The sequence below is a fragment of the Mesoplodon densirostris genome, chromosome 19, assembly GCF_025265405.1.
Source record: "Mesoplodon densirostris isolate mMesDen1 chromosome 19, mMesDen1 primary haplotype, whole genome shotgun sequence".
Lineage (NCBI taxonomy): Eukaryota > Metazoa > Chordata > Mammalia > Artiodactyla > Ziphiidae > Mesoplodon > Mesoplodon densirostris.
The window spans coordinates 11,768,900-11,789,321 of record NC_082679.1 but is presented as its reverse complement, the minus strand read 5'-3'; the positions used below and the strand labels follow the sequence as shown (position 1 = coordinate 11,789,321).

At 60.1% G+C, this 20,422-nt stretch overlaps 1 protein-coding gene across 5 annotated transcripts; it reads right to left on the bottom strand.

The window, feature by feature from the left end:
* Positions 1-114: 114 nt before the first annotated feature.
* Positions 115-19,007, bottom strand: ARHGEF1 (Rho guanine nucleotide exchange factor 1). Of its 5 annotated transcripts, none has more exons than XM_060083695.1 (30): positions 18,880-19,007; positions 14,421-14,463; positions 14,240-14,323; positions 13,637-13,750; positions 11,287-11,385; positions 10,979-11,021; positions 10,511-10,757; positions 10,026-10,055; positions 9,649-9,748; positions 9,406-9,502; positions 9,296-9,331; positions 8,923-9,060; positions 8,072-8,177; positions 6,648-6,815; positions 6,230-6,375; positions 4,667-4,813; positions 4,261-4,343; positions 3,904-4,029; positions 3,685-3,799; positions 3,464-3,564; positions 3,246-3,323; positions 2,972-3,047; positions 2,721-2,888; positions 2,114-2,201; positions 1,887-1,973; positions 1,461-1,528; positions 1,284-1,370; positions 754-917; positions 573-675; positions 115-292 (listed from the first exon to the last, which is right to left on the bottom strand). In XM_060083695.1, exons 2-29 carry the CDS (start codon positions 14,448-14,450, stop codon positions 592-594), a joined length of 2,910 nt encoding a protein of 969 aa, XP_059939678.1. In that variant the 5' UTR covers positions 14,451-14,463; positions 18,880-19,007; the 3' UTR covers positions 115-292; positions 573-591. The 5 variants fall into 5 exon arrangements, with proteins under 5 accessions (XP_059939678.1, XP_059939679.1, XP_059939676.1 ...); XM_060083693.1 differs by lacking the exon at positions 115-292 and adding an exon at positions 306-434 and having other exon boundaries at positions 18,880-18,963; XM_060083692.1 differs by lacking the exon at positions 115-292 and adding an exon at positions 421-489 and having other exon boundaries at positions 18,880-18,963.
* Positions 19,008-20,422: the final 1,415 nt, after the last annotated feature.

The window sequence follows — 20,422 nt, the reverse complement described above, 5'->3', positions numbered from 1 at the left end:
TATAAAAACAGAGCAAAGGCACTTGGGGGGTGGGGGCTGGCCCCCCCCGGGCAATACTGAGATGGCCCAGGAATGGGGGCCAGATGGTGCCCCCATGGAATGAAGCCCTGAGTCCCCCAAGCAGGAGGGAGAGAAGGCCGAGGCCAGTGGGAGGTTCGGGGGGCAGTGATCCCAGCTGGGCCCCCCTAGGCGTGGCCCTGGCAGCCTGGCTCCCTCTCCTCAGGCCCTTGGGGTTGGAGATGCTGCGGCAGCTGTGCAGTGGCGGGTGGCCCTCTCCTTCTTGCGAAAAGGCCTGGGGGGAGGGGGAGATGTAGGAGAAGAAGGGAGATGGAGATGGGAAGAGAGATGGAGAGAAAGAGGAGAGAGATGGAGGGAGAAACAGACGGAGAAAGGGAGGGTGGGGAAGGAGCACAAAAGAGCCAGAGGAACAGAAACTGACAGAGACAGACAGATGGAGGCAGGAGGCAGGGTGGGGAGAGACGGATGGGGCTGTGGAGCGGTGAGTGCCTGAGGAAGCCACTCTGGTCCCCCCCTCTCCAGGCGGTGCCTGGCTCCCGCAGTCCCCCACTCACCTGCCTGGGGCAGGGGGCCTCAGGTACAGCCAGACTGGGGGACAGTGTTCTCCCCGAGCGGAGACAGGAGGAGTCTCAGGCGGCAAAACTCCTCCTCCACCTCCTGGTTGGGGATCCTCAGTGAGAAGGGTCCCTCCACTGAGCCAGCCCCCTTCCTCCCCACCCCCGCCAAGGCCACCACCTCCAGCTGTTTAATGGTCTCCTCCAGGCTGAGCAGCTCCTCCCGAATTTCCTGGGGCTGTGCTGGGTTTGGGGGGCCGCCCTCTGGGACTCCATCGCCTTCGAGCAGAGGCCCCACCCCGCCGTCTTCCTCCGAGGGAAGCAGGAGCTGCTTCAGGGACAGCACTGGACAGGGGCAAAGGGACAAAGTCAGAGGCAGGGCTCGGGCTGGGATGGGTGGGAAGTGAGGGGTGGGAAAGAGGCCAGGGGCCTGCGGGTGGGAGTGAGCTCCCGGTTGGCCAGACCTGCAGAAGGGGCTGGGGGCTTCTGCACCCCAGGTGAGGGGGTGCAGAGGTGAGGCTGGGGCTAGGGCGGGGGCGGGGCGGAGGGCACCGAGGACGGAGATGGGTCCTGGGAGAGGCTAAACTGAGGGTTAAGGAAGGGACTGGGCCGCGAAAGGAAGAGGGACTTGGGGCCACCAAGGACAGTGGTGCAGGGTCGGGGTTCACTGTTCCCGCTGGCGGCAGCCCTGCAGGGGTGGGGCTGAGCTACCTTTCTGAAGGGCCTTGGCGGCGAGCTGGCCCTCAGGGCCTGGTCTGCAGAAGGGCAGGAGGGCGCTGAAGATTCTCTCCATCCGGCCTGGGTCGGGGAGCAGGCAGGGGGCTCAGATCCTGCTGGGCTTCCTGTGGACACCCCACCCCCACTTGGCACCCCTCCATGTAGGCTCACCGTCAGCCGGGGGCATCTCTCGGCCACCGTTGCCGTTCTCAGAGCTGCTGAGCAGGGGTTCACGGGTGCTGGGGGGAGCAAGTGCTGGGTGACCCCGCAGCCCTGGCCCTGGTGGGCAGCAGGGGCAGGGAGACAGAGAACTAGAGGTGGGGAGGCAGGGAGGTCCGGAGACAGAGACAGAGGTCAAGGCTGGGAGACAGGGAGACAGAGAGGCCCGGCTGGTGGAAGACACAGAGGCCTGGATAGGAGACAGATGGACGGTGGTGGGGTCGGCACACGCGTGTACACACCTTCACAGGCACGCGCGTGTGCACACACACACACACAGACACACACATGCACGTGGAGACTGGGCTGGAGCTCAGGTTCTGGGGACACACAGAGAAGCTGCCCCCTGCCCTCCACTTGCCTCCCTGGCCCCCTCACCTGCTGGGGCTGGGCCGGTGTTTGGGTCGGGAGGTGCGGGCAGGGACCTTCAGGGATCCGGCGGTCTCAGTGATGAGGGCACACCAGCTGGGGAGACAGGGCAGCCCCTGGGCAGTCAGAGCCCCCAGACCGTGTGCCAGGACCTCCCACCCACCCCCTGTCCCCAGAGATCCGGGGGCCTGGACCTCCTCCCCCTCCACCCACTCTTGGAACCCAGAGCTGCTCACTTCTTCCGCTCCGACACGGTCTGGGCCACCAGCTCGTATATCTGGGCCTCCTGGTCCCAGGTAAAAATGACATAGAAGGCTTTGTGATCTGCAGGGGGAGGGAGAGGTGAGGCTCAAAGCCAGGGCCATCCCAACATGCACCTGGGGAAGGTCCCCATCATGGTGGCACCTTGTGGCTCCCATGACTCAAATCACACACCCACCCCCGCCCCCGGTGCCTCCCTCCGGAATCCTCCCTCACCTAATCAGGAAACAGCCCCCAGTCTGGCTCTACCTATGAGACCCCCAGAACCACTCCCACCACCACGGCCCCTCACTGGACTCCCAGCTCCCACCCCTGCTGCCTACAACCCCCAAGAGGCAGCCAGGGTGTCTTTTCAAAATACCAGTTAGAACTGGCCGCTCATCTGTGCAAAAACCTGGGGCAGTTCCCCAGCTCACTCAATAAGATCCACAAGCGGCCTGGGGCCCCGGCCGTACCCAGCCCAGGGCCCCCCTCTCACAGCCTCGGCCTTGGGCTACCAGGTCTCCCCTTGGCCAGAAGGAGCTTGCAGGGCTCTTTGGAGGGCTCCTCCCCGCCTCGGGGCCGGCTGTGCCTGGGCCTCACCGGTGGCCACCTCTCGGGTCATGGCGGAGGTGAGCCGCAGCACCGGCCGCAGCATGGTCTTGCCGTCGGGTGTGGGCGTCAGCGTCCGGCTGTGCGATTTGAGCAACAGCCGCTCATCCTGGCGCTGGAGCAGCAGCAGCAGGTCGTCCAGCAGCAGGACGTGGACCTCTGCAGGGGGGCAAGGCCCGTGCTCAGCACCCTCACTTGACAGCCCTGTCCCGCGGCCCCCCGCTCGCAGCCCTGGCGCTCACCCACAGCCTTGTCCTTAGTCACCCGCCACGTCAGCGGGCCCTCATGGACCAGCTTCTTCTTGGTGATGTCCAGGTTCTGGAGGCAGGAAGGGGTGATGGTCAGTGAAGGTGAGGGCGGGGCAGGGGAAGGTGGGGGTGACCATGGGGTCAGCAGGGGGCTGCCCCGCTGGGAATGAGAAGGCGGTCACTCCCCCAGCTTTGCTTCTGCCTCATAAGTGTAGGGCGGGGCGGAGGGGAGGAGAGGGGAGGGCAGGTGGGGCGGGGGCGGGGCCACCTTGAACTCGCTCAGCATGGGGTCGCTGCTCTGCCGCAGGTGGGACAAATCCAGGCGCCTCTGATAATCCTTGAGCCGCTGGGGCAGGGAAGGGAAGGGAGTGTCACTGTGACAAGCCAAGAGTTGGGGCCGACCCACAGTGACCCCGAGGGGGACAAGCCGGGGGTCCTGCACACGCGCGCCCCACTGCCCCGGCCCGGGGTCCCGCCCAGGCTTACCAGCAGGTCCTCCATGTCGCGCACGGCTTGATTGACGTGGTGTAGAATCTCCCTGCAGCACTCAGCCGCCAGCTCCACTTTCTCCCGTTCCGCAGGCTCTTCTGCAGGCAAGGGGGAGACCAGCCCCGGTAAACCCCAACCCTGGAAGCTCCCAGTCCCTAGGCCAAGGTTAGAGACAAGAGAGCGGAGGCCCAGCAGCGTGGGGCAGGGCCTGCGGCTACCTGTGTTCTGCCCGATGCTCTGCAGAAGCAGCGGGTACTTGGTCAGACGCTGCATCTCCGTGGGGATCATGTCCTTCAGCTGCAGGCGGCGGCACCTGGGGCGGCTCTCGGCCTCCTGCGGGGACGGTGGTGCTGAGGTGGCTCTGCTGCGGCTGGCCTTGGGGACCCGGACGCCGGCCCCCCTCCCCTGGGACCCTGGGGCCCAGACCCCCGCCTCACCTGCACAAAGGCACAGAACCGAGGCTCCTTGCGCTGTTTGGCTTTGAGCTGCTCTAAGGCGAACGACTGGCGGCTGCAGAAGCGGGAGGAGATTTTCTGGAACCAGGAGCCCTCGGTACCATCAAACTACAGCAAGATTCAGGCCAGGGAGGGTGTCTCAGGTGGGATTGGGGGGAGCGGGGCCTCACATGGGGATGGCAGCCTAGACAGGAGGACAGGTTAGGGGCCCAGACCCCTGGGTCTTGAAAGGGTTGAAAGCTTGAGACCTGGTCTCCTGGGGCCTGCATTTCAGGTCCCCAGCCAGGAGGAGGGGGCGGGGTGAGGGGAAGGGGGTGGCCCTAGGCTGGGCACCCTCACCTGGGCCAGCAGCACATCTCCAATCTCCTCAATGAGGTAGCCACTGTCCTGTCTCCGCTTCATCAGACGATCAAGGAACAGAGCTGCGGGGAGCAGAGAGGAAAAGGGGTGCTGTCAGGGCCCGTGAGACTGGATGCAGAGCTGGTCGGGAGCTGGTGGGGGGGGGGGGCGGGCTGCAGGGGGGGGTGTCTGATCCATGGGGCCGGTGGGCCTGTCCCCCCACCTCACTCCCCACCACATGCTTGTTGATGATGTGTCCCTAGAATGTGAGCTCTGGGGTTCTGGGGTGGGGTCGTCCCCAGAGCTGGAACAGTGGCTGCCCGTGAGACCAGGCTCCAGGGTTTGTCGTTGAGGCAACGAAGGAGAGAGCTGGCAGTGGGACGTAGGGCCACAGCCCTGCACTCACAATGCACCTCGATGAGCTCGTCCAGGCTGGGGAAGATGTTCTGTAGCTCCTCCAGGGAGAAGAAGCCCCCATCCGCCATGGGCTGGTAGAAGAGGTCATATAGCACCCGGAGCATGCGCACGTGGGCCGCCTCTGTCACCAGCAGCTCTGCAGGGCCACCGGGCAGGAGGCATGGTTGGGGAGCGTGCAAACTATGGGGGGGGGCACTCTCAGAGGCAGGCTGGGGAATGAGGAGGAGGGGACGGGACAGGGATGATTCTCTCTGGGTGGAGTCACTTGCCCCTGAAATAGCCACTGAGAATTCCTCAGCCCCACTGCCTTTCTGTTTTGTCTGGGGCAGCCAGCCAAGGTGACCAATGGTCCCAGTTTGCCCCGCACCATGGTTTTCCCGGGACATGGGACAGTCCCAGGCAAACCGAGACAAGTTGGTCTCCTCACTGCCTGCAGCTGTGTTTTATGTCTAACCGTCCAGCAAGTTTTCTCAGGCTCAGTTTCTGGCACAATGACCCCCTCTCTGCACAGGCTGATGGTCTGAGTTACAGGGGCCCCCAAAGTCCCCGGAGACTAAATGTACCATTTTGTGTGATACGTATGTATATTTTTCTGGTGAGAGAAACCGCTATGCTGTCCGACATGGTAGCCACGAGCCACACACAGCTCTTCAAATACTGCTTAATTAAAATGAAATGCAATGCAAAATTCAGTTCTTAGTTGTACTCACCACACTTTAGGCACTCCACAGCCCTTATATGGCTGGTGGTTACCATGTTGGAAAGCACAGATATTGCATGTTACCATCATTCCAGAAAGTTCTATCGGATAGCACTGCTGATGTTTTGATCAGACCCTCAGAAGGATCTGTGACCCAAAAAGCATTTATCTACTGCCCTAAAAATTCTGAATGAGAACCCTTCTTACTATTAAGTAATCTGTAAATTAACTTCCAAATGAGCTTCCAAAAGTACTGTACATTTGCCAAACTCCCCTCAACACACAAATGAGTTGAAATCACAGCACAGAATCGAGACAAAAATGATACTCCCATCATCTGTCTGCTCAGAAGTAAGCACTGCTAACGTATTGATTATCTTCCCAAACTTTTCTGGGTGGGAATCTTTTTCTCCCCTGAGCGCTGAAGATCGGTCTTAACAGCAGCTGCATCCACATGCTCTTGCCCTGGGTCCAGCACTGCTGAACATGTCACACTCATCATCTCATCTTCATCTCCGTGACAGTCTCTTGAGGTAGGAACCATCACTGCCCACATTTCCCAAATGAGGAAACACAGGCTTACGCTAGAAATACAATTTTATAGACCGTTTCTGGCTCCTAACATCAACACGGCCCTGCACTACAAAAAATTCTTTGGAAATGTCACTTCAGCCATGGCCGCATTCCCGTTCCGTGGAATATTCCACAATTTACTCAACAAACGGTGCTCTGTCAGAAGTGGGCTGCCTTCAAGCTCTGCCCGGTGTAAGTAACACCGAGACGGACATCTCCCTGCGTCTGTCTGACTTTGCTGGAGCTGGGCTGTGTCCTCAGCCGCAGTGGGTGACTCACCGCTGATGACCTCCTGCCGCTTCACCTGGCTCTTGGGAAGGCTGTGCAGGGTGCCCGGGGGGACGAGCTCCCGCCAGCCGGGGGGCTCTTCTGGTTCCAGCTCTAGTCCCGATCGGCCCGGCTCCCCCTCATCTCCAGGCTCGGGGCTGTGGGACAGAGGCCTCATTAGGGCCCCAGAGCAGGGCATCCCAGAGGGGAGCCTTCAACTCTTTATAGTGTCCAACCCCATCCCCTAGGGCTGCAGACCAGCCCCCAGATCTGGAAAGAAGCCTCTTACCCCTGTCCTGTGACCACTGGAGGCCCTCAGTGACCTCAGCATCTGACACCCAGTTCTTGGTGATTCTGGCAAAGACCCCCCACCCCGGCCTCCCTGACTCTCCAGGCTGCCTCAGTGGATGGGGGGTGAGGAGTGACGTACGTGGCTCGTCGGGCAGGGCCAAGCACGGCCGTGGCGGAGCTGGGGTCCATGTCCACGTCGCTCCGGGAGCGGCCCCCACCCCGGCCCTTAGCCCCGAGGCTGCCCCGGGAAGGCCGGCGGCGGTCACTCACCCGCAGGCTCTCCGAGCGCCCCAGACGCCCCGACAGCCTGGACCCCGAGGCCAAGGACAGAGTCAGACAGAGGCCAGGACAGAGATGAGGAGAGACCAAGACAGGGACAGAGACGGGGAGAGACCAGGACAGAGACAGATAGGGACAGATGGGGAGAGACCAGGACAGAGACGGGGAGAGACCGGGACAGGGACAGATGGGGAGAGACCAGGACAGGAAGAGACAAGGAAAGACCAGGACAGGGACAGAGACAGGGAGAGACCAGGACAGGGACAGAGACAGGGAGAGACCAGGACAGAGATCAAACATGCAACAGAAGAGAGGAGAGAGTCAGATGGACCAGTGTGACTTTGGGGTGCTGGGGCAGTGAGGGGGGTGGCCAGAAGGGATACTGAAATTGGTGGAGGAGGGGAGGGGAACCCAGTATGGAGCACAAAACTGACCCCTCCCTTCCCTGAGGCAGGGGGATGGGGACAGAGGCAGGAGTTGAGGGAGGGAAGGGGGATTTCAATACTTAGCTCTTTGGCTTGAGGGTGGCGTGCCCACCCACCCCTCACAGGGGTGAAGGGGAGGGGGTGGCCCATGGGGAGAGGGGGGGGCTGGGAGAAATGGGGGAGGGGCTAGCCCTCCCCCCACCCAGGGCCCAGGCACCCACCTCTTCCACCTTCTGGGGAGAGAGGGGCACAGGGTCAGAGGTGGACCCAGATGGAACCCAACTCACCTCCCCCACCCGCCAAAGGGTCCCCAAAGCAGCGGCACAAGGACAGGCAGGGGGCAGAGCCTGCCCCCCAACTGTGAGGGGGACAGGGCCCCCAGGCACAGAGCACAGAGGGCTGGGGGATGGAGGGAAGGGGCACTGGGAGGCAGGAGCAAGGCAGCTGGGCTGGAGGCTTAAAAGAGAAGGCGGAAGAGATGGAAAAGTGCAGGGCGGAGGGCGGGGGCAGAGGGAGAGGAGCCAGGAGGGGCTGAGGGGAGGGAAAGCAGAGGAAGAGGGAGTGGGAGGAAAGGAGAGAAAGAGAGGGGGGAGGGGGAGAGAGAAAATCAGTGAAAAAGGAAGGTGAGGAAGAAGAGAAGGAAAAAGGGAGGAAGAAGGAAGGAAAGGGGCGATGAGGAAAGACAGAGCGGAAGAAAAAGGGAGAGGACGGAGAGAGGGAGGGGCAGGGCAGAGTGGAGACGGCTTGGCTCAGGGACAGGCAGGTGCAGGTGGCAGTGCGACCCCCAACACACACCCTCCCTGCACTGGATAAGCCCGGTCCTGCGCCCGGCACCTCCCCTGCACCCGGCCCTGGGCACCTCTCCGTGTCAGCACCCTCCTCTGTGCTCTCCAGGGGCGCTGCAGGCTCCAGGCTGGCCGGGCCCTGCGGGGGCGGGTCCCCCAGCTCCGGGAGGGCATCAACACCTGTGGGGATAATGGGGGTGGGGAAAGCAAGGCTGGCTGGAAGGTCCCTGCCACGGAGAGACCCACACCCTGGGGGCCTCCGTTCCTCTAAAGCCATCCAGTGCCTGGCCGACACCAAGTGGCTGCTCTATACTTCAGTGGGAGACGGACAGATGGAAAGACCTCTGAGAACAGGGCCATGGGCAGGTGGGGCTCAGTGGGTGAAGATGCTGCAAAACTAGGGTGCCAGCCTCACACTCGGGGAGGAGACTGGATGCCTCCACATCCATGCATTCTCCCGACACCCAACTGGGACTTGTGGGAAGAGAATGTACCCGTTTAGAGGTGAGGGGAGTGAGGTTCGAAGAGTGGGGAGTGACTTCCAAGATCTAACACAAGTCAAGCGCAGAGCCAGGATCTGAACCCAGGCCTGGCCAAGTAGCAGTCTGAGATCCAGTGGGCTGAGGGCCACCCAAGGAGTGTGAGACCTTAATTTCATGGAGCAGCCCGGCTCACCATCTAAGGGGAGCTGACTGGTAATGTACTCAGAGAGTGTTCTGGGAAATGAAGCCGTGGGGGCTGATGGGAAACGTAGTCCAGGGACGTGGGGAAACCTGTCACCAGAATAGAGGTGCGAGCTTGCGAAGAAAGCCGTGGAAAGGGTAAACCGAGGGAAGGGGTTGGTTATCAATAACCCTGGTGACCAGGAGCAGGGAGGGCAGAGAACCAAGGGGCTGTTTTGCTGTGGGGCCCAGGAAACTCTCACCTGGTTCCCGGTCAGGGCTGTCCCCAGACAGAGGGTGTAGAGAAACTCCGGGGGTGTCCTGCCCAGGAGCTCCGACATTCCGGTCCCGGGAGGGCACCCCCAGACCTCCCTTACGTTCTGTAAGGCCTGGCTTCTCACCTGGGGAGGCAGTGAAGGACAAAGGGGAATATGAGAGTCCAGCGACTCTAATTCACAAAGGCCTGGGGATCTAAGATGCTGGCTCTGCCCCATCCTCCCCATCACCCAGGAGACCCCTCCTCCACCCTCAGAGCCAGGAGTCCCAGCCCCTCGCCCCTGCTCCCTCAGACCTAGTAGGTCCCCTGCCCTCCTCTCTCAGTTCCCAGGATGGATGTTCTAGCTTCAGGACTATTACCATCAGCCTCAACTTTGAGGTGTCGAAAATCTGGGGCTGAAACGAGAGATGGGACCATGAGGTGGGGCAGCATGGGGAAGTCGGGGCGGGGCTGAGGCTGGGCACCTCACCCTGGGGCTCTCCCCGGTTCCAGCGGGCGGCATCCAGGAGGCTGCTCAGTCCTTTCTTGGTCTTGGTCGGCTCTTCTGACCGCCGGTTCCCCATCACCTATGGAAGGTGGGGGGAGGAGGGGGCTGGGCATTTCTGTGCCGATGCCAACAAAGAGGGATCAGACCCCAGCGGTGCAGAGTCTCGAGGCTCCCTGGGGGGTCTCTGGGGAGGTAAGGGCCAGGTTTGGGCGCTCAGGGAAGCACCTTTTTCCGGAAGAAATTCCTCCCCGACTTCTTGTCCCCACTCTTGGTCCGCACCCCGAGGTGGCGCATGTACAGGGTGATGGCACTGACCACAGCAGCACTGTGGGGAGGGGACGGTGAGGAGCACAGACACACACACTGCCACGCACACTCCCACGGATGCAGGTACCCTGCTACCCTCACAGCTTCCCCTCCGCTCGTTCCCACACCAGCCCCATGACCACTTCCTGCTGAGTATCTGAGGAAACGGGGGAGAGAGAGGGTTTTCGAGGATGGAGCCAGAGATGTTGCTCAACACCTAGGCCCCTGGGCAGGCAGGCCCTCCTCCCTTGGGCCCAGAAAACCAAACTCCCCGCCGGCCTCTCTCCTTCCATCACCTCTTTTCCTCATCGTTAGAGATGGTGTGTCTGTAAGAAGAAGAAAGAAGTTTGTGACAAATTTGCTAAGCCTGGGGTCCCTGACCACTCAGCACAATTGTCCAGGTTGCTGTCCCCTTCAAAGCTGGGACAGGGAGAGAGGAGAGGCAGACGGCGGGGGGTGGGGGGTGCTGACGCATCTGGGAAAGACAATCACTGAAGGACAGACTCTCACCCGGGGTCGTGAGAGTTGCAAGGACAGGACCCAAAGCCCAGGCCTGAATGCGAGACCGTGGACAAGACCCGGAAACTAGGAGGGACCCCAAAGCTGGGAAGGGAAGGTGCAAAACCAGATGGACTAAAATGCCAGGGCTGGGCCCCAGAAGTCAGGGGAGGAACCCAAACGCTGGGAAATAAACGCTGCAGCTGCAGAGGGAGCCTGCAAGCGGAAGGAACGCGGCAGCAGAGGGCGCCCTCTGGGCTGCGGAGGGGCTGGTCCCACTCACTGCATCTCCTCCAGGTGGGTCAGCTGCCGCTCGGCCAGGTGCCGCTCCCGGGCCTCATAGCTGGCGCGGTCCCGCCCGACCCAGGCCCCCAGCTGGATCAGCTCCTGCTCCCAGGGCGTCATGCCCATGAGCTTCTTGGAGCGGAAGTCCTCCAGCTGCCGGCTGACGGCTGCCTGTTGGGCCTGCACCACCTCCTGCACGAACTGCCGCTGGACATCCTCGGAGAGGAGATCGGGCCGCGTGCGGTCTGCCGGGACAGGGGCCAGTTCCCTGGGCTGTGACTCCCCACCCACCCTTCGACTCTGACAGCTATGCTTCCTTGGGCTGTGGCGGCCATGAAGAAGGAAGAACAATCCCCTGTCCTGGGAGCATGAGAGTGCGGCCTCCCCCCCCACCCGCTCCCCGGGGGGGTCCTGGTCCCTGCTAGAGAACACTTCCTCATCCCCAAATCCCCTCTCCTCTCCTTACCAAGTTCAAAGGCCACGGTGGGAGGGACCGACACCCGCAGAATCTGCTCAGGGGAGAGAATGGAGTCAAGGGGAGGACTGGGCAGTGAAGGGGCAGTGTTGGGATCAACGGGATGGCGGCCCAAGTACCAGTGGGTACGATGCTCTGAGGGGAGGGAGCAGTGGAGTGGGGGGCCGGGCTGGCACAGGGTCTCCCCAGACCAGGCCGCCCTTCACATTGCCCTCAGCAGGCGGGAGGTTGGGAGGAGCAGGCTGGCTGTCCAGGGCAAAGGGGACGGGGGATGGGGCCCCCTCGAAGGTGTCTCTCACCGCACACTTATCCAGGAAGCTGTGGCAGAAGTCGCCGAAGGCCTTCTTGGCCTCCTTGGGGCCCAGTGAGCCCAGCATGTCCGCGTGCAGGCAGCAGAGCTGGGAGAGACAAAGCGTGACCCATCCTCCTCCCACCCCACCCAAACCGCACTGCCCCTTGGAACGCCTCGGGGCGCAAACCCTCTGTGAAGGGCTCCCTGATGTCCCCCATCCCCGTACCAGGCCCCCGCCTGCCTCCCCAGGCCACCACGGCTTTCGTTAATTTTCTCTCCTGTGAAACGGTTCTTTGGTCTGTCTTCTCTGCTGCTGCGGCTCCTACCGCCTCCCCCAGCTACAGTAAGCGGGCTCGGTGTGTACCTGACGCTGTGCAAACTCTTTAGCCGCATTAACCTGTTCAGTCACGGGGAGGACTATCGTTATCCCATTTTACAGATGAGAAAACAGCTAGTAAGTGACAAAGTTGGGACTGGATCTCAGGCAGCCTGTCTCTACTGCTCCCCATTGCCTAGCAATACCGTGAGTTACTTGAGGGCGTGTGTGTGTGTCTGTGGCGGGGGGGACGCTCTGATTCATCTGTGTCCCAGACAGGGCCTAGTACACAGCGGCACGGGGCACATAGACAGGAAGACAAGTGGCACTCAACTCACTCACTCATTCATCAAGCGCTCCTTGAGGTCGCCTACGTGGCAGCCCTATGCTGGGTGACACTGGCAATGCTGTGGGGCCTCCAACCTGTCCTGGCTCCTGGGGGACTCTCATCAGGTAAGGGACATGGTCTCAGTGTGCTAAGGACTCGCCCCAGTAATCTATGCCTGGCCCCTCCCCATGCCCCCATAAAGCAAAACTCCATCAGAGACCAACAGGAAGCAGCCCAAGGGACCACGACTATCTCCTGGTCCCTCCCCCAGCCAAGGAGGTGAGGAAACAGCATGAGGACAAATCTCAAAATGCCGAAGGCCATCTGGGTCCCCTGGCCCTGGCCAGGCCTCAGTTTCCACATCTGTAAAGGGACACGGCAGGGCTTCCCTGGTGGCGCAGTGGCTGAGAATCTGCCTGCTAATGCCGGGGACACGGGTTCGAGCCCTGGTCTGGGAGGATCCCACATGCCGCAGAGCAACTAGGCCCGTGAGCCACAACTACTGAGCCTGCGTGTCTGGAGCCTGTGCTCCGCAACGAAAGAGGCCACAACAGTGAGAGGCCAGCGCAACGCGATGAAGACTGGCCTGCACTTGCCACAACTAGAGAAAGCCCTCGCACAGAAACGAAGACCCAACACAGCAAAAATAAATAAATAACTTACTAAACTCCTACCCCCAACATCTTCTTTAAAAAAAAAAAAGAAAAAAAAAAAAAAAAAAAAGGGACACAGTCAGCACAATCCCTGGGCTAAATTCCAGGAGTTCAAGTTCTAGAAACCCTCAGGCTCAGCAGGGGGACTCCCTTGCCCAGAGGGCCAGAGCCTCCAAGCACCAGGGGAGGGGGTAGCCACTTTTCTGGCAATTTCCCGATTGCCTGCCAGTTTCTGAAGCTTTGGTGTCCGTCGATACACTCTTCTCTCTGCGCCCCCCAGGCCTCCCTCCCTGCCACTCCCATCAGTCTCCTTGTTTTCTGGAGGGATCTACCACGCATTTCCAGTACAGAGCAGTGCCCTAGGCTAAGCCCAGCTCCCAGCCTGCGCTGGGCTGCACGGGGTCTTCTTGGGATGGGACCCTGGTCCACAGAGCCCCCTCCAGTCAGTGTTGTGGCTTCTTCCTCCCCAAGTCACCTGCTGGGTTCTCTAGACCCTGCAGGTGTCTCCCAGATGGCATGACTCCACAGGCACACCTCCCGGGTATTTTCTGCCCAATAACAAGTTTTCCGGGTCATCCGTTACATTCTCTCTGCCTCGTGGGCTGCTTGTAGCAGTTTCCTTGTTTCTGGACCAGAGCCTACTGTGCCGCCTAGACCCGAGGAGGCTAACGGTTTTCTCCCAACCACCAGCTCTGAAGGACTGACTGGTGGCACATGCAGAGAATTTGATTTCCAGAGTCTGCGAAAAGGCGCTGTCCCTGATGGGTGATGCTGCTGTGGGCACGGAAGGGGGCCAGGGGCATGGTTTCCGCCAGGCTGCTGGATTCTCCGCTGCTCTGCGAGACTCTGCCGTGCCTACTCTCCCGGGCTGCGCCCACTGCTCAGAAATTTACACGGGGCACCTGCAACCTTGTCTGCATCCCGTGGTGGGCTTCCTGGCTCTCAAGCTGTGCGCTCTGGATCCCACCTGGCTCATCCTCGCTGGTCTAACGCACTGAGCACTGTGGCTGGTCCCAGCCTCGCCCCGCCCCTCCCCGTGCCTGCCCAGCCCCGCCCTCACCAGGGGTCCTGGCTCGAACTGCATGGCCACGTGCTGCAGGAGGGCCATGAGGTGGGCTGGGCGCCGCTTCACCTGATCCAGGCTCTGGAACTGGTTGCTTTGCTCCTCGGGGTTCTGGGGGCAGGGATGGGGGTGAGACAGTGGGGAGCAGAGGAGGGGCTTGGGGCTTGACCCTCCCTCTTCCCTGGCACTTCCCGATGGATCCAAGCTGGCAGGTGGGGCGCTGATGGTGTCTCTGCTGTGATGGTGGCAAGTCAGGGGTTGGGGAGAGTGGATGAGACTTAACGTTACAATGGTGGGTGAAGAGGACAGGAATCAGGAGAGATGGATGAGGATCTGTGCTGTAATTCGGGGGCGGGGGCAGCAATAAAAACTGGGGTTAAACAGGGTGAGAGTCTGTGCTGTAATGGGGGGGGGCATTGAGGAAGGAGGTACCAGGAAAATTAAAGAAAGAGAGATGGGCAGTGAGAGGAGGCCGAGTGACATCGTCTGAAGACAGAGAACAGGACCTAAGGTGGGAGAGGGGACACTGAGGACGGGACTTGAGGGCTGGGGCCCCAGGGAGCCTGGGACAGAAGCTTTCGCACCCCACCTCCCTCTCACCGTCTTCAGCTCATTCTCAAAATCCTCGTCCTCAGCCCCGATGATGCTGATGGGAACCAGGCCAGGCCGGGGGGGCCCTGGGGCCTGTGGAAGGGGAGGGATGGCTTCAGCCCACAGTGCTCCCCACCTCACAGCCCCCCAGTCCCCTCACCCCTTGGCTCCCTCCGCTCTCTCCACTCACCGCCCCTCGGGCGACGTCTTCGGCCTCCATGGGCTCTGCAGGGCTGGGGGAAGAGGAGGGGCCGCGGTTAGAGGGGTGGGAGAGGGCGGCCCAGGGCGGTTACTCACAGATTCCTGGCCCAGGTGCCAAGGTGAGTAAACAGCCTCCGCCCCCATCCCGGCCTCCACAGCTCAATGGGGCCTCTGTGTGGCGACAAAGAGCCCTTCAGAGGCCAGCCAGGGCAGGGAGCCCAAGGACAGGGAGCCTTGTGGGTGGGTGGCGGGGGGGGAGCGGGAGCCCAGGAGCCTGGGTCCGTGAGAGAGCTGTGGCCGTGACAGCCTGCGATTTTGGGTCCCCGATGGAGGAGGGGCTGGGGGCTGGGTCCTAGGAGGCAGGGCCGGCAGGCGAGCAGAGGTGGAAAGGCTAAAGGGGCGCTGGGAGGGAGATAACCGGGGCCTGGGGGCTCTGCTCTGACCTGTGACAGGCTTGGGGCAGGATGCTGCCTCTGAACCCACCAGCCCTGCTTCCTGCGACAGGAAATCACAAGGGCAAATCCCCCAACCCCCAACTCTCTCCACATGAGAAAACCAAACTCTGAACCCTCCTCCCTCAGGACCAAGGGTCCTCGACCCCACCTCTTCCCCTCAGGGACCTGGCATCTTTCCGGCTTCCATCCCAGAAAACAAGGGACGGGCCTCAGAGAGCTCATCCCAAGGGGTGTCTATCTCTCTCGCCCTATGTCCACCTGTCCGGTCTGTCTGTGTGTCTGCCGGCTCGCCTCTCCCCGGCTGCCTCTCCATTGAATCTGCCTCATGCCTTTGACTCTCTGCTCCGTTTCTTCATTTTCTCTCGCCTTTCCTTCGGACCTGTTCATTTTCCCACTGTGCCTGCCTCCCCTCCGCTAGGTCCCACCCCTGCTTCTCTTGCCCCGTCTTCCCCTCAGCCTCTGCCTATCTCCCCACATCTGGTTCCTGCAGCCACTGTCCCCGCACCTGTCTGCGTCACTGTCTCTCTCCCTCCCATCTCTCGCTGTCTCTCCCATCTTGTCTCCCTTAGAATCTCCACTTCTCCCCGCGTCTTCCCACTGACATCTTCTGGGTCCTTAATTAGTCTGACTAATGCCACTCGAGCCCGTGTCAGGTGGGAAGGCGTTGTGGAAACAGGGGTGGGGTGGACCAGTGCGGGGGGGTTCTCCCCACAGCCCAAAGCTATTTATAACCCTAGTCGCTGGAGACCCACCCCTCTCCCTCTTCCACAGGCCTCCTCCCTAGCACTCAATAAATGGCAGCTGGGATTTTGATTATGATCATTAAACAATGATGCTTTCTGGAGTGTCCAAATGCCATCCTATGGGTTCACCCAAGCAGGCCTCATTTTTATTCTTTTCCATAAAGTGTATTTGTTCAACATCCAAGCTTGGGTGACTTAAGATCTGAGCATTGTTAAATGTTCACATAAATAAATTTGCAAAACAAGGCAGAAAAATAATAGTAATTTATTATGAGAGCTGAACTTACACCACACTTACAGTGTGCTAGGCACTGCTCTAAGTGCTTCTCACAGAGTAAATCACTGAACCCTCAAAACCACAAGCACCCCATGCTATTATTACTCCCATCTGAGATAGAAAACCTTCACCGGGGACTTCCCTGGTGGTCCAGCGGTTAAGACTCCGTGCTCCCAATGCAGGGGGCCTGGGTTCGGTCCCTGGTCAGGGAACTAGATCCCGCATGCTGCAACTAAGACCTGGCACAGCCAAATAAATAAATATTAAAAAAAAAAGAAAGAAAGAAAAAGAAAACCTTCACCAGGACATCAGCTGCAACTTCTGGGCTGGAAAGCATACCATGGACATGGAGGGTCCCTGCTCATCCCACTTAGGGGTGGAAAAGTTTGACAGAGGCAGGGAAGGTTCCAAAAGGGCAAAGGCGAGGACACACACGTTATCTGAGCAAATGCTTACGTGCCAGGCAGGCCCTGGAGCATGCACTTCATGTGTATTATCTCTTTTATTCCTCATCACAATGATAGGAAATAACAGTTAACACTTGATGTATACTAAGTGCCATTAACTACGTGCCAGGAACAGTATTAATGCTTGATAGATATTAATCCTCTCAGTGACCCTGTGAAATCAGTCTTCTTATTATTATCCCCATTTTACAGAGGAGGAAACTGCAGCACAGCGCATAAGAGGCAGAGCCAGGATTCTGACCCAGGCAGTCTGGCTCCAGAATTTATGCATTTAACTCCCAGAACGTACGGCTTTGGAACATGGGGAATCCCCACCCCGACCTTAGGAAACTGAAATCTGAACCAAAGCTGAGACACATCTGGTTTCCCTATGGTGTCTGGATGTCAGGGGTATGTGGGCACTGTGGCCCGGGCAGGAGTGCAGATTGGACTCAGCTGCCCCACAGAGGCCTGGGGCTCAGAGAGGATTGGGGAGGGGCGTGGTTGCTTAGAAGATGGGGCGTGGTCCCACAAAGGCTAGAGAATGATGGGTTGAAGCGGTCAGATGGATCTAAAGGCAACTGACAAGCCCTGGGGTCCAGCAGAGGGGGTGTTATGTGCATGGGGCTGTGGAGATGAGGGCAGGTTCAGAAGGTCCTTAAGGGTGGGGGTCCTAGAGCAAAGCGGGCATGTATGAGGGCTACATGGGTGCCTGGGTTCTATGCAGGGCTTAGGGTCTATAAGATATTGAGTGGATGAGCCTGGCCTCCAAGAACCTCTAGGAGCCTTAAAGAACCTAAAATACAGAGTAGTCAAGGTGAGCCCTTGGAATGCATAAGGACTCAGATTCTATCTGACATATGGTGGGTCTACAAGGATCCTTGGATCACACAGGATCATAAGTCCTTAAGGGAAAGAAGCCAGTTTACGGGATCTCTGGAGACTTAAAAGGGGACCAGAATTCTATAGGGGAGTGTGGTGGTCCCCGAGACCCAGGATCTACAGGGCCCCGGATTCTAGCGGATGCTATTGATCTATGGAAACCCCACATCTGTAAGGAGCCGGACCTCCATGGGGCGGGGGGGGCAGCAGGAACCTGGAGGGTCTGTAGGACCTTGTAATTTACATGGAGCGTGGCGGGTCTACACGAGCCCCAAATCATATGTAGGACGTGGCGGGTGTACACGGCCCCAAATCCTACAGGGAACGTGGCAGTGTGCATGGTCAGGGATGCTGGGGAGGACGTGTGGAGTCAGGGTGTGACGCCCGCCGGGGGCCGCGTCCCTCACCTGCTCCGGGTCGGAGGAGAAGCACCGCTGCTGCCAGAACCGAAGCCTCCGCGCGCCGGCTCCGAGCTCCCCCACCCCCGCCTCCGAGTCGCTCTAGCCACCCCAGAGTCCACCTTTGCTTCCAGCTCCACTCCTCCCGCCAGCCGCTCTAGCCCGCTCCTGCCAGGCTCCAGCCCAGGAGACTCTACTCCTCCTGCCGGCCGCTCTAGCTCTCCACTGAGCCACGCTGGCCAGACAGGGCCGCTCTGGCCTGCCTTGGAGGACTGGCGTTTCCGTATCTCGACTGCCCCGTCACTCTCCTGGGCCCCGCCCCCTTCCCCCTGCCCCCCGCCCCCTTCCCCCTGCCCCCCGCCCCCAGGCCAGAGGTGGGGATGGTTCCAGCCCCCAGACCAGTGCTCAATCCGAGAACACCGAGTCGCCCCGGCCCTTAGCCCCCAGACTGGGATCCCCACCCTATCTTTCCGCCCTAACTTGGGACCCTTTGAATTCCCAACGCTCGTACATTAATTCTCCCTGCACTGCCTCCCACCCCGCCTCACACTTTCCGCTGGGGCCGCAAAGCAAAAATCCTGGGTTTGAGCATACCTTCCCATCTGACATGTAGTGGAACCTGGAAAAAGTAATTAACTCTCCCTGGGCCTCAGTCTTCCCATCTGTACAATGGGAAAAGATCTCCAGTTCTGCAACCCATCTCCCAGGGTATAACTCATGACCCAGAAAAAGACCTTTCCAAAAAATGCTTTCGGACGCGTTCTGCAACTTTCAGCTTCACAACGGCCTATGACCCTGTTATTGTCGTTTTTCCTTTTGGGTGGCTCTAAACGATGCGGGGTTGGAGGACGGCGCTTAGCTGAAAGCACCTGCGAGTTCAAATCCCAACTCCACTCGGTCTCACGATGTATGTGACCTGGGACGAGTCGGTTTTACTCCCTGGGCCTCAGTTTCCCCACCTGTGCAATGGGAGTGATCATCCGTCCTCCGCCAGACAGTTGGGAAGCCTTGACCCCCGGCTCGCAGCCCTCATCTCACCTACTGGGCACTGAGCAAGTATTACTTCTCCTCTCTTTGTCCCCTTTGACAGATGGAAAAACTGAGGCCCGGGGAGAGGCGCCTGCTGGCTCAGCGGGGCCGGGAGGAGGCCCCTTCACTGCCGGCAGCGCCCAGCCCCCTCCCTCCTCCTCCCTACTTCCCCTAGCAGCCGAGGGGAGAGAGGCCGGGCGGGCCCAGGGACGATGTACCTGGTGTCCGCGCGGGGAGGTGACCGGCGGGGCGCCCGAGGTCGGGCTCGGCGATCCCGGGCCCGGTGTCCCGGCTCCCGCTTCCTGGCTCTGGCGGGGCAGGAAGTTGGGGCGTTTTTCCGGAGGCCCCCGCCCCGCCGCCCCTCCCCGCTTCCTGCCCGCGCCCCGGGCCCGCCCGGCACCTCCGCCTCCTTCCCCTTCTCGCCGCCAGCCCCGCCCCTCCTTTCCCCCACTCCGCCCGGGACCCGCCCGACCTCTGCCGGCTTAGTCCGTCTGACCGTCCGCAGGACGTGGGTTCCACTTTTCTCATATATCTCTGGCGTCGGCCATCACCTCCCTGGCGAGGCTGGGGGCCCTGCGTCCGCCTCAGTCTGCGCAGCAGCCGCCCCTGCTTTCCGTCTCTGTGTGTCTCTTGGTCTTCCTCTCTCTCTCTCTTTTTTTTTTTTGCCTCTGTGTGTTTCTGTCCGTGTTCCTCTCTTTGTGTCTGTCTCTCTTTTTCCGTTGAGGTCTTTGCCTCCCGCTCCTGGGGCCCTGCTTCTCCCCGTTGTCTTTTCAACTCTTTGTCACTTTCTCCCTCAGAGCCTTCTCTCCCCAGCTCTGGGTCTGGATCTTTCTGCATCGCCATCAGTCATTTCCCCAACTGTTGCTCTCCCTGGAGTCTCAGGGGTCAGCCTCTCGATGTCCAGTTTTCTATGGACCCTTCTTTCCTTCCTATCTCTTCCTGCTGTCTTTCTGTCTCTCTCTGATGCCCTTTCTCCTCAGTGTCTTTCGATTCACTTGCTCCCTCTCCATCATTATCCTTGTCTCGATTTCCCTCCCCTCTCTAGCTCAGAAACTCTGTATCTCTGTCCCTCTCTGTCAACCGCCTCTGGATTTCCCCACCGTCCCCAGTTGAGGGCCACAGACTCTCCAAATCCCACTTCTACAAGTCCACTCCCAGAGAACAGGTGTGGCCATGGTCAGAATTCGGTACCAGTCTCACCAGACAGTCCACTGGGTCTTTGGGACTTAAATATGCATAAATGAATATGGTTACCTGGGTGCCCTCTGTGTCCCCCTCTGCTCAGGCACATGGCCTGGGTTGGGGCCCTTCCCAAGACACTTCCTGGTTCTTTCAGGGGACAGCCAAGACTGGCTACCTGGTCCCAGGTGTGGGGAGTGGTCAGGAGCTGGGGGAGGAGGGGGCTGAGGTCCTGGACTTCTGGGTCCCAGAGGAGGAGGGGGAGTGGTCCCCATGAGATCCGTGACTCCTGCAAAGGTCTGCAGTTGGGAAGGATTTATTATCACTAAGTGGCCATGACAGAGCAGGGCGGGGGGAGGTGATACTAATGAGGCTGCCACAATCAGCTCCCCTAGACGCAGCGACTAAGGGCTCATTACCCGCTGGATGGGGGGGAGCCTGGGAAAGGCAGTAAGGGGAGGATTGAGTTAGGGTGTGGGGAGGGGATGAGGACGGTCTAGAGGGAAGAAGAGTGGACACTCCCAAGGGGGAAGTTGAGTCAGGATACTCCCAGGAAAGATTGTGAAAAGAGAGCGGGTTCCA